This window comes from Ceratotherium simum, chromosome 3 (assembly GCF_057802395.1).
Source record: "Ceratotherium simum simum isolate JZ-2026a chromosome 3, ASM5780239v1, whole genome shotgun sequence".
Classification (NCBI taxonomy): domain Eukaryota; kingdom Metazoa; phylum Chordata; class Mammalia; order Perissodactyla; family Rhinocerotidae; genus Ceratotherium; species Ceratotherium simum.
The window spans coordinates 94,479,778-94,492,970 of NC_141902.1; the positions used below are offsets into that span (position 1 = coordinate 94,479,778).

Consider the following 13,193-nt stretch of genomic DNA (forward strand, 5'->3'; position numbering starts at 1 on the left):
TTTTTTTTCTCTCCAGAAGGAAATTTCTGTCTCTTCCACCTCAGTCAGGATTGTCATTTGTTTTAGGGCTTCCTCTTATCCAGTTTTCAGTTCTCTCTCAGGTGTAAGTGTTCCAAGAATAGTTGTAAGTCTGTTGTGTCCGTGGGAGGAGGTGAGTTCGGAGTCTGCCTACGCCGCCATCTTGATTTCCTCTCGCTTAATATGTGGTTTTAGAGAAACATAGACTGTCATGTGTGCGTGTCCTCTACAAAGTCCCCACCACCCCCCGTCCAGCCTCTGCTGGGGGTTTAGGGTTTCCCAAGGCAAAGCTCTGAGTTTCAGAAGTTCTCCTTCATGTTGAGCCCAACTTTGTCCAGATTTGGCCCACAGGGTCACTCGAACAAGTCTAGTCCCCTTGCCCAGATTCCCAGCATTCGAGGATAGGAATTGTCTTTTCTGGATGGAGCACATCCTCACTGCTGTCAGAAGCTCCTCACAGAGTATGGTTTCATATTCCAGCCCCATCAAGGCTGCTGCTTCTGAGTACCCTCTTCTGGTTGATAGCTCTTACAAGCATGGCTCCAGAACCGAAAAGCTCACACTAGGTTTGGATGGACCAATGAGGAGTGAGCAGAACAGTCATCTCTCCTATGCTAGCCAGAGAGCAGACCTCTACAAATGCAGCCCCCAATCACGTTCGTTTCCCGATGGTTGTGTCATAGCTCTGGCTGAGAATCTCAAGTCTTTCTCGCTTGCTGTGTTTTACCACATCATCTCCATCTTGTTGGCTGAGGATTTTGGCGGGGCAATGGTCCTTATGCCATTTGTACTGAATTTTATACAGGCAAGAGCGGGCCCTGATTTATTTTCCTAAGTCAGTTTCACCTTGGTTCTGGCCTTTACCTGGTTTATCTTCCTTAAGATCATCCGTGTAAGGGTGCCTGCCCACTATGGACTCTTCCTTCGAGGAATCTTTCCAGGCTCTCCCTCCTGACCCTGCTTGCCCTCTCTCTCTCCACTGACCTACACAGCTCATAGACCTTAGCCCTGGCAGAGCTCTGTCCTTCCCTTCATCCTCCTTTTGGGATACCTAATCAACACCACCTGTGAAGAGTTTGTCATCAGTTGCTGACTTGTCTAAACGACTAGCGTTCACCTGTAACTCTATTAGAGACATTTGGAACTCCTGACACTCCTTATCAGATGCCTTACTGAAGGCCAAATTGTCTGTGATGTTTCTAAATCCATCGGTTGAGGAACCCTACTTTGCAAGTCTTCTCAGTTCTGTGCACTGTATTTGGTACTGAAGCTACTGCATAGGTGAATAAGACGTGGTTCTTGCCTCTGAGCAGCTAATGCTCTAGTTGGCAGGGCAAGGAAGTGATTTCAGTACAGCAGTCCCATAAATGCCCACAGAGGAGGTATATACAAAGGGCTGTGGCTGCCTTTGTCAAGGAGGATATTTGGGTTGAGTCCTGAAGGCTGAGCAGGAGTTGTGAAAGGAAGGAAGGTGGAGAAAACATTCCAGGTAGAGGGAACAGCATGTGCAGGAACAGGCAGGGTGTCCAGGTCTCCTCTGCATGGTGTTTGATGGCTGCTGGATCAGGCAGGTATAGGACGTGGCTCAGTGAGGCTGGAGCAGCAGACGTGAGCCTGATCATGAGGGTGCTGAGCCAAAGCCTTTGGACTTAACCCTGTAGGCAGCTGAGACACTGACGTATTCTGTACAGTAGAGCATCAAGAGTAGAATGGAAGGTCACTCTGGCTGCCAACTTGAGAACGGAGTGGAAGACAGAAGGAGCTGAGGCAAGCCAACCAGTTGTGAGGCTGTTATGGGCCATCTTGTGTGGTGCCTGATATCAGTGCCTCCTCCCAACTTCCTATCAAAAAACCTATGAAGGTAACAAAAGAGACAAAAACTGACCACAGCAATTAAAAAACCAAGGATGAGATGACAGAGATGTCAGAAGCTGGGAGAACAGAAAAGAACAGGGATTCCCACTGTATCTCTTCTACTGTGGGGCTAATAAAGAAGCCTGTGCCTGGAATGTCCACTGCACACTTCAATCTCTGAAGCTGAATTACCGATGGCCCCAAAGGGAGTGGGGCTTTGCTTCCTTCCTACTGTATCTTGCTGAGCCTGGGATGCTGGTGCTACACTGACTTGGGAAACAGATGGCTCACTCTCAGCTGAGCACCAACACTTCTGTGAGCTGGCCAGAGGCCTGCCTCTAGCCCCTGCTGTCTCTTCATTCTTTACTTTCTACTTCCACTAGGAAGCCCAAGACAGGGAGCAGAGGGAGATAGACAGAGATGTGGTTTTTCCTATCATGTTGTAAGAAGAGATGGAGGCATAAGGGGCCTGGAAACAATCCTTCACATATTGCAATTTCAAAACAGCAAACTGCATCAATTCTGAGGTTTAGCTAGAGAATGGGAGAGAGCAGGCCGGGAGTCCACTCTGTGCAGCAGACCATGCATGCCTGCTGGCAGTGCTCTCTGAGCATGAACTCGCTCTTGTTGACCTGATCTGCAGGCCCAGACCTAAGAGGAGGATGGCTGTTGATGCCAAGGGTCTAGCCAAGGGGTACAAGGGCGACTCCTCTGACCCTCTCTGCTGCAGACTCTCGGCCTGCCTTGATGTTGCTCCCATTCAAGGATGAATGAATAGGATAAAGAAGGGGGCCTGTAAAAAGCTGCCAGACTGTGGAGGGGAAAAGAGTAGCCTTAAAGACAAAAAATTATTTTCTATGAGAAACTGAAGATTCTTTTAAAAGACATATGCTTAGTGTAGTCAGAAGAAATGAAGAAACATTCCTTTGTGTAACAGGAGCAGGGCTCTGTAATGAAAGGGAAGATTTGATAAAGAGAGATAGAGGAAGTAAAGCTCTGCATGGAAACCCAAAATGCATTAACAAAATTGAAATATATGTTGAATGCAGAAACAAGATTGAACTCAGAGTGCCAAGGCTTTCATATAATCTCTGGATTCAACTTGGTCTGCAGATCCTTTTTACCGTTGTAAATTCCATTCTTTTTAATCTGAAACTCATTCCACATGGCAGAGGGAACAGTGGCAAAGTACAAGTAATGGAGTTGTGCTTTTTTAAAATGTAACTCATTAAAGGGCTTTGTTATGTCCTTTTAGTAAGCTGCTGTCATGTGGCTTTTTTTCCAGTTTTGTGTCGAGACCATCATCAGAATTATTTGGAGTTGCCTAGTGTGCCTTGAGACTGGTAGTTGCCCCCAGTACTCATTTCTACTCTTTTCCTAATAATAGAATTTGTAGTGTTTACCTGGGCACATGGCCACCTAGAAAATATACTGCTTTCCCTAGTTTTTCTTGCAGGTGGCCAGTGAAAGTGTCTTGTGCATCTTCTGGAAAGTATCCTTGAAGGGAGAGTGCATGCCTTTCTTCCGGCTCTCTGAAATGTGGATATTATGGCTGAGCTCAGCATCTATCTTGGACCATGAGGAAGAAACCATGTACAGACAATAATTGTGAAACATAAGATGGAGGGAGCTGGGTTCCTGATGCTTCAAAGTGCCATTGCAGCCTTGGACTGCCTACCTCTGCACTTCTTTTATGTGGGAGACAAATCTAGTTTAAGCCACTATTCTTTGGAGTTTTCTTATGCATAACCAAATCAAATCCTAATGATAGACCAGGTAGTGTGATTTGGAGAGCTTCCCAATATGCTTGTGTAGCCTTTCAGAATCTTGTGCTACAAACTCCTGCCCCATCTTTTTTCTCACTTGAAAGAAATCTGCCTTCCGAATTTCTGGGTGTACCTTTTGATGATGCCAGGTGATTTCTTTCTCAGTTTTCATGAATTCTAAAGTAAAGGGTGTTATTTTTCAACCCACATTCCTGTCATTTCTGTTTTCTAGCCAATGCTTCCTTCTTATGGGCCAAAAAAAGTCTAGAGTACACCTCTGCCTTGTTATACAGTGTTAGACCTCCTTTGCAGGGATCGGCTTATCTCCAGGTAAACCTGGTCTTTCCTTCCACTTTGTCCTTAGTAGGTCATCCAAAACTACTTACTGAGTTCACCTGCATGGTTGTCCACTTGCTCTTATACTGCTCGGATCTCTGTTTTTCCTTGAAAAAGATGAGAGCTGGTTTGAGATGGCTGGCTGCATACTTAAATTTGCCTTTTCTCCCTCTAAATCTTTGTGATATGATTGAAATATAAACACAAGAACAAGTACAGTGTCCTAAGAAGTCGTGGAAATACCATTTGTGAGTCCATGTCTCTCGTTCCCTGTTTAAGATTAGTGCTAGCTTTTCAAACCTATTAGCCAACAGGTTTGAAAAGTGAACTGGCCTTGTCTGTGTGAGTGTCTGCCCTGCCAGTCACTCTTCCAAGCTTAAACAGCCCTTCCATGGCCTCTTCTCCAAGAGGGTGAGCTTGGCTATTCTGCAGGCAGGAAGACCACGGTTGGACAAGAGATTGGCACCTGGTCAGCAAGCCCTGCAGTGACCTGTTGAGAAGTCTCTTGCAGTAGAGCCGTGCGGTGCCCTTATAGCTCTTTCTGGAGAGGATAGGCAGATAGAAGCTGGAGGAGTAGAGTGGACACTGGGAAGAGCAGAAATGTTGAGAGAAAGGTGTGAGCTATGTGGCCCATGAGAGAGATTGGCTGGTCCCTAGAGCTGTTTTCCCTCCCTTAGCAATTTCCCTACCCCAGATCTAGTCTGCGTCTATCATTAGACTCTAAGCCGTTGTCAGCCTGAGTTCCATGAGAAAATTAAGCCCCGGTGCTCTAAGGCAGGGGTGGGCAAAGGGGAACACAGTCCTGCCCGTTCATTTCTGCATTGTCTTTGGCTGCTTTCATGCCACAACGGCAGAATTGAATAGTTGTGACAGAGTCTGTATGGTCCTCAAAGCCTAAAATATTTACTATGTGGCCCTTTACTGAAGAAGTTTGCCAAAACTGAGGCATCCATTGTATATGATGAATTAACTTCTCTTATGCATCTGGAATAGTTATGTTATATACTGTCCTTAGGAGAAATGAGAAATAGTCACTCAGATTATTTTCTGTGTTCTGTGATTCAGAAGCGGTTCTCTTTCTTGAACTAGCAGAACTGAAGTGATGCAGTAAATCTTGGCTGTTCTCTGTCCCATCCTGGACACATTCTCCAGGAGGCCAGCACACTTCCGACTTAGCTGAGGCAGTCTGGGTATGGTCCCTCCATTCCACTCCTTCTGAAGTCACCCTCCCATGTGATTGTCTTCCTTTCAGTCCACGGGCTGAGTTCCTCCCTCTTCCTGTGGCCTGGTTCTTCTTCTCCGGAGAGTCCTGCTTTCTTCCCCCAGAGCAGGATGAGTTCACAGCTGTTGCATATCACCAATGGAGCAGTTTCTTTTCCTTCTCCTACTCCCTGTGTCACATTTATTTCTGCCCTCTCTGATCTCTTGGCTGGATTTTCATTCCCCGTGGCTTCCTGGGAAGCTGCTTGTCTAGAAGAGTTGAAGTTACTCTCTGTGGGGAGTCTCATACTCCTTGATTAATGTCAGTGGAGCAGTGTCTTCTACTTTTCTCAACCCGTCCTGCATTTTTTTTTTTTTTTGTGAGGAAGATCAGCCCTGAGCTAACATCCATGCTAATCCTCCTCTTTTTGCTGAGGAAGACCGGCTCTGAGCTAACATCTATTGCCAATCCTCCTCCTTTTTTTCCCCCCAAAGCCCCAGTAGATAGTTGTATGTCATAGTTGCACATCCTTTTAGTTGCTGTATGTGGGACGCGGCCTCAGCATGGCTGGACAAGTGGTGCATTGGTGCGCACCCGGGATCCGAACCCGGGCTGCCAGTAGCGGAGCGCACGCACTTAACCGCTAAGCCACGGGGCCGGCCTCAGTCCTGCATTCTTAACCTTTTCTATCAGCTGTTGATTCTCTTCTTTCTGACTGATAAGAATATCTTGCATTTCCTAGTTTTGAGTTGTTGTTATTGTTTTTGCCTGCATTCTACCTAGGAACTCTTCTTTGTACTGCTTAGAATGTAGTGGAGAGCTGACCCTTGGGATTCTTCATCCCCACTGTAATCATAGCCATCAGCATGTGGTAATACACATAAACTTGCATTTCCTTTTGATAGGAAGAGACGAATAACCTCTCTCGTGTAAGCCCAAGGTGGGGAAAATTCTCCACCTGAAACAATTTAAGTTGACAAGTAGAAGGCACATCGTCTCAGCTGTTACATTTGTACCCCATAATTGTTGGGTTACCACAGTCCATTGATGAGGAGTTTGTCCCCCAAAGAGAGAAAGATCAAGTAGCCAAGAAGGTGAATCCAGGTGAAGGGATCTTTCGCTCTCCCTTGTACCTCTCCTCCAACTTTAATTGTTCTAAAAAATTAAGTGTATTTATTTTTTTAAGAATTACTTTAAATTTATTTTAAAATTTGGTTTTTTTTTTAAAGGTCTATCAGATCATCAGAACTCTCAGAAAATACAGTTATTATTGGTGTAGTACGCAGGTAAGCTTTCATTTTTTTTTTCGATGTTGAAATTCAAGTGTCACTGTAATGCTTGCTCTTAACAGAGGCCCAAATAACAGCTTGTAGGCTGGGACAGGCATGGCATTTTTTAGTTTGGCCTTTTCTTCTTTGTTCTTTCTCATTTTCTTTCACTTTCCCAGTTACCTTCATGGCAGGAGTTTCAACTCTCATGCTAGGTTTTGTGATTTTGGACTGCCTTTAACTTTAGAAATAGGCAAACCTCCAGAGAATTCCATTCCTAAAAGTATGAATGTTTTCGAGAGGTATCTTCCTAGGGCCTTCTAACTCTAAATATCTATGAAGATTTGAAGTATACATAAATGGGGGAAATCTTATATTTCATCCTTAAATTGGAGGTAAGGAAAGAATAGAAATATGTGAGGAGAAGGGCAGTATTCAAATAAATATTATTTAGCTTATACATTTTTATAGATAGAAGAAATATTTCTGTGTTCTTTAAACTTTTTTCTTGAGCTTTGGGTGAAGAAGGGATTTTTTATTTTTAAATAGACTGGAAGTAGAAGAAAATAGGAAAGAATTTAATTTAATTTAATTTAATTTAATTTTTTAGATATCAAGTAGATATATGGTTACTCCTGTATTCTGATTGTTAGTGTAATCTCTGTATTTCAGGTATTAATATATACTGCCAAAAAGCTAAATATGAAACTAAAACAGAAAACTATTTTCAACTTTATATTTTTGACTTGTATATTAATCTAATTCGTCTAAAAGTACTCATTATATGACAGTCATAGTATTATGTAAATTAGTGAATAGTTAAGGAGATGACATGTAATTGATAAAAACTATCTCTAACCATTTACTATGTTCTTTTGAAGGGTGGATAGAGAAGAATCACCTGTAATGCCCCTCATTGCTGCTGGCTTTACAAGAGTATGTACCCACTTCTTTGTTACGCAAGTATAATTCAGCATGAGAAATTATTTTATCTTAGTTCAGAGCCAGCAAAAGTTTTGAATTAATTTGAAGAAAAAAAATTGTTGTCCTTGTGCTGTGTTACAGTTTGGTTTAACTTTATAACCTGGTAATCTAATAATCTGCAACACTCCCCTTTCTTAGTCTCTCAAAACTATGCCTGCTGAAGTCATCTAAACATAATAAAGTCTCCTTTAATGAAATACTCATTAAAAGTTATACCATAGGATGTGTTATTATAATGTTGACATGTATGCATGTGACTTTAAAGCCAATTCAAGGATTCTGGAAATAAGGCAACCCAAATATGGCTCCCTTTCTCTCCACCCCTAGCTCTGATTTATTGGACTCTGCTAAGCCAAAAGGCTTCTGAAGGCTTTGGTCAGCTGGTTGCCAATAAGCCTTGGGAATCGTGAGGGAGAGAACTAATGTAAGGCTGACATTGGGGCAGATTTGTAGCCCAAATTTATATCAACGAGGTAATCAAGAAACCTCAGCCATGAATTTAGTTTAAAGTGGATCTGGATGGTGGTACTCCTAGGTACCTGGCAGAAGCAAATACAGATTCTCTCCAGAGGAAGATGCCTTCGTCTTTGGCCTCAGAGAATTTCTGCAAATAATTGTTCAAGGGCAGCCGGCAGCACTCAGTCAGAGCTGCCCAGTCCCCAAGGAGCCAAGGCATTGCAAGTGAGAACTAGTAGGGGAAAAAAGCAGAAATAGACCCTCACACTCGTCAGATATTAGAATGATCAGACATGAATTATAAAGCAGTTATGTTTATTATATGTAAAGAAATAAAAGACAAGCTTGGAAATATCTGCAAGAAATAGGAAACTATAAAAGTGACATAGCAAATTTTAAGCAGAACATAATTGAATTTTGAGAAATGAACACATAATAACTGAAAACTTTAAAACTTAGACAGTAGGTCAGAAGAAATTATACAGCATGTAGCACAGAGATACAATAATAGAAAATAAGTTAGGTTAAGAAATGTGGAGGATAGAGAGTATAGGTTTAGCATATACATAACTGGAGTTCCAGAAGGACAGGAGAGAGAATGGGGCAAGGTAATATTTAAAGACAATTTTCCAGCACTGATGAAAGACTGTAGCCCACTGATTTAAAAATTCCTGCAAATCCAAAGTAGAATAAAAAGAAGACACATTGTAGTGAAAAAACAAACAAACAAAACAAGGAGAGAGAAGATCTTAAAATCAACAAAAAATGAAAGATTACCTTCAAAAGAATGACAGACTAACGACTAGCTTCTCAGCAGCAGAAATGGAAAATAGGAAACAGTGAAATAATATTTTCAGTGTGATAAAAGAAAATAACCTCCAACCTAGAATGTTATACCTCTCACAAATATCTTTCGAAAATGAGAGTGAAATAAAGACTTTCAGAAATATGGAAACTGGGAGAGTTTGTAACTAGCAGATCCTCACAAGGAGATTCTAAAGGATGTACTTCAAGCAGAAGGAAGGTGAATCCCAGTGGAAGGTCTGAAATGCGAGAAGGAATGAAGAGCATGAAAATGGTGAATATGGGTAAATATAAACACATATTTACTGTATAAAACAGTAATAACAGTGTGCACTTCGGTTAGAGATTACAGCAAGGGAAGGACTACAACCCAAGGATCACACATCCAGCCAAGTAACCGTTGACCTTTCACAGCAGAATAGATACTCCTTTTGGGGGTATACATAAAATTCAGAGCTATATTTCCCCAAGAGCCCTGTCTGAGGAAAATGTCTGAGAAAGGACTCTAGCCATACAACACATGAACCAGAACAGAAGCTAAGATGAGGGAGGATGGGGAGAGGAAAAGGAGTGAGCAGTGGATGTTCTCCCACTGCCTCCCTCTTTCTCTAGCTCTCCTTTTTTTTTCTACGTATGTACATACACAGGTGTGGATATGTGTATATAATGTATAATATGTCTTTATACATAATCGTGTAACATGATAGCTAAACAATATATACTATGTATTTATCTATGTATAAAATTAGACCTAAATGGAAAAATATAGACTGGAGTGTGTAATACTCTTCTAGCAGAAGGGACATACCAAAAGAGAAATTTTAATAATAACTCAGTATTTAAAATCTAGATGAGATTAGCAAACCCTAGGTGTCGTCAATGTTTGTGGGGAGGAGGTGGAAGTAAAAGCATTCTCATCGCCTTATCTGGCAGACGTGGAATGGGGGTGGGCAGTGAAGGTATTCTGAAGTTTTCATCTTTGTGGGAAATGTGCAGACTAGAGCATCACTCTGTAGGAGATACTTTGTTGTGGGGGTAATGGGTGTCTTGTTTTCAAATAATAGTAAAGAAATGTATGTCTGCTTTAGAGATCAGTAAAAAGGAAGGTAAATATTAGTAGAACAGAAAAGTTTAATAAAACTTTCAAATTAACAAGAGGAAATATGGAATTTACAGCAACTTGATCAAACTGGCAGACACAAGGAAGAGGAAACAGTGTGAAGTCAGTCATAAACACCAAGTAAGATGGAAGGAGTAAAGTCAAGTGCATGTGTATGGGTTGAATTCTCCCATTAAAAGATAGGCTGTTTGGGCCGGCCCTGTGGCTTAGCAGTTAAGTGCGCGCACTCCGCTGCTGGCGGCCCAGGTTTGGATCCCGGGTGCGCACCCACGCACCGCTTCTCTGGCCATGCTGAGGCCACGTCCCACATACAGCAACTAGAGGGATGTGCAGCTATGACATACAACTATCTCCTGGGGCTTTGGGGGAAAAAATAAATAAACAAACAAACAAACGAAAAAGATAGGCTGTTAGATTGGGTTGCAAGAATACAATTATATGACGTTTATAAAGACAAAGTGATAAAAGGAGCTTAACAGTAGAAGAACAAAGAGGTAGCAAGTAAATGCAGGCAAAAAAAACACAGGAATTCCAATATTCTTATCAGATAAGGTGGAACTTTAGATTTTATTTTATACACACACAATTTTATGTAAAAAGCACACATTAGACTATCATTATTACATAGTTTTGTGGTTCTCTCCTTTTTTTGACAAACCCCACAACATGCGCACACGTCGGCACCTACCCCCATTCCCTGACCTCCAGTAATCCATATTAGATTGTATGAGAATCACCAAGTCAGCCGGCGTGAAGGAGAGTATTCCTTTAAGGACAGAATCCCAGGTTGGAAGTTGTAGATCAGTATTCCCAGTGGATCTGTAGGTCATCCCTCCCTAAGCTGCCTGGGAAAGCATTCATACAAGGAAAAAACTTTCCCAGGTTACTTTGAAGCTCTTTATGTTGTTACTCTTAGGCTGCAAAACTGGCTGTTCTTTTTAACAAGGACCTTACAAGCTTCCACTTTCTAGTGAAACTTGAGGGATAGATTATTCACCCTGCCTTGGGTTATTTGCTTACCTACATCTCCCAGAAGTCATTAAACTTTATGTTTGTCTGAGATCTCTTTGAAAGAGCATAGCATAGATGCAGTGGTGGAAATTTGTGTGTTTGGTAAGTGCTGTGTTTGAAATTCTCCACAAGGAGGTCCATCAGCACAGATGCGTGGACTGGAAAGAGTATCCTGGTAGAAGGTCTAGTAAACCATGGTCCTTATATTTTCTTAGTGTAATTGAGTTATCGTGAAGCTAACTTGAAAATTCAAAAGTAACTGACACACACACACTCCCTGCCCTGTCACCCAGACCTCTTAATCAAGGTATACCCTGAAGCGTTTGCTGGAACCACTTTTAGTTGCATGTCCCTGTGAGAACACTTCTATGCAAAAAGCACAAAAGCTTTAAAATAGTCATTTTGGAGGTATGTGACTTATGAAATACAGATGTAGCAGCAGGCTCACCATTTTGTTGGTGACGAATCCAAGTGGGTGACCAGTCCTCAGAGACCACAAGTGCTAACTAATCTTGTCATACAGGGTCCCGTACCTTCAGATAACAAAAGGATACTAAAGTGACAGAGGGCACGGTGACAGAGCAGAGTGTCTAGACTTAGAGGGAAGGTGATTCTCCCACATCTCATGGCTGGTAGGCAGTGGTGCCAAGGCTTGAGCCCGGCCCTAGAACTGAAAGCCTACACTACAGTGAGATTTCTGGTATTCAGGGAGCGGTCAGCTGTTTTGTGGATTAGCCATAGTTCAAGATTTCAGGGTGGATGGAGACCTGCTTGCCTTCTCACTTGTACTTGGCATTTGAGCATTTGCTGACTAAAATCTCAAAGGTTAGGGTTTGGTATCTCTCAATGCTGGTGTGCATTAGAATCCCATGAAAAGCTTCCCTAGAGAGTCTGTTTTCAGTTGATGTGGGAGGGGTCTGTACCTTGGTGTTACTTTTTAAGATTGAGGGTAGTTGTAATATGCAGCCAAGGGTTGAGAACCACTGGTTGGGGCCCGGCAAGGTGGCTGTGATATTCTCTGAAAGTGAGGTCAAGTCATCTCAGGAGTCTACAGGATTTGTGGCCCCAGCCCCTCTCGTGGGATGCATTGGGGTGAGGAGAGGGAATAGCAGTCTATTTCCTGAGGATCCCTGGGCCTCATGCCCTTCTCCATCCTCCATGCCTCGTGGAATCCTTGGGACATATTTAAAGTTGGAGAAGGGCAGGGAAGGTGGGATGTTTAGACCCACAGAGCAAAGCAGAGAGAGTGAGGGGGAGGGGCAGACAGTGGGAGCAAGATGCTATACATTTAGTCACATGTGCTGGTTTTTTAACCTTGACTTCCACCTTTGGGGTAAATAAATTTGGATATATACATTCATATCCAATGAAAAATCTGATTGCATGCATGGGAGGCCACTTATTGAATTGTATAGATACTCGTGTCTCCATGTCCCAAGATCTCGCCTGCAGAGCAGGTGAGACCAGCCAAGCCCTTGGACAGCCGAGGACCCCCTGTCCATGTTAAGTCCCCCACCCGTTGTCTGCTGGCAGTGGCACAGCACTATGCCCAGCAATCTCTCCTCCCTATTCCTGTCTGATCAACAGATGGGCAGGATTCTTGGGTGTTCCTGTGGGGTCATGGCTGACTGAGGAGTGAGCGGCAGGGCCAGCGCTCTCCTCCCCTCTCAGTAGGTGGGAACTGGTAGGCATGTCACCTCTCTCAGACTTCTGTGGGTGAATGGCTGTGTTTTGGCCTGCAGGCATGGGGACCATCATGCCCATGGCCAGTAGTCCTTGCCTTCCCTCCCAGGGGACAGCAGTCACTGAGCTTTATGTTGGTGCAGCAGTTTGCAGTTAGTGTGCCTCTCCCATCATCTTTCTTGGTTCTCATGGACATCTGCGGTGGGTAGGAGCAGTATTGTCTTGTTTTGCAGGTGAGGAAGCAGGCTCAGAAAGTAAGTTAAGTGCCTCATTTAGGGTCTTACAGCTTTTAAGGCATGAACTTGGAGCTGGATTTTTAGGTTGCTTGACACCCAGACAAGACCCTGATCCTTGTCCAAACGGGGATATCTGCCTTCACCATGGCAATAGAAGGAGCTGCACGAGGAGCCCCCCCCCCCACATTGGTCTGGCTTTGGCTTGTAGACAGTGGCCTGCATATGCCTTACCTCTTAGGCCTCAGGTTCCTCCTCAGTCAGATGGAGTATTTATTACCCATGTATTGAGCAGGCGAAAGCAAGAGCTGTTCACAGAAATAGGGGTGAGTGAGTAAATGTTCACAGATATTTTTTATATCTGAATGGAACTATGTGACAGAACATAGTGACTTCTAAGATGTCTTCACGAAATACATAATTCAGTGGTGGAATGGGTCCATGCTTCTCAGAACTATG

The 13,193-nt window shown here is 43.2% G+C and overlaps 1 protein-coding gene across 6 annotated transcripts in view; it reads left to right on the forward strand.

Annotated features, from left to right (window-relative positions):
• PDE8A (phosphodiesterase 8A) overlaps positions 1–13,193 on the forward strand; it is a 150,049-nt gene that overhangs the window by 84,308 nt on the left and 52,548 nt on the right. For all 6 annotated transcript variants that reach the window (XR_015551638.1, XM_087429001.1, XM_087429004.1 and 3 more), the window contains exons 4-5: positions 6,405–6,461; positions 7,325–7,379. Coding sequence is in view for 5 of the 6 variants with exons in the window: in XM_087429001.1 (XP_087285127.1) it covers positions 6,405–6,461; positions 7,325–7,379 (112 nt within the window). In the remaining variant the exon portion in view is untranslated. The remainder of the gene's footprint in view (positions 1–6,404; positions 6,462–7,324; positions 7,380–13,193) is intronic.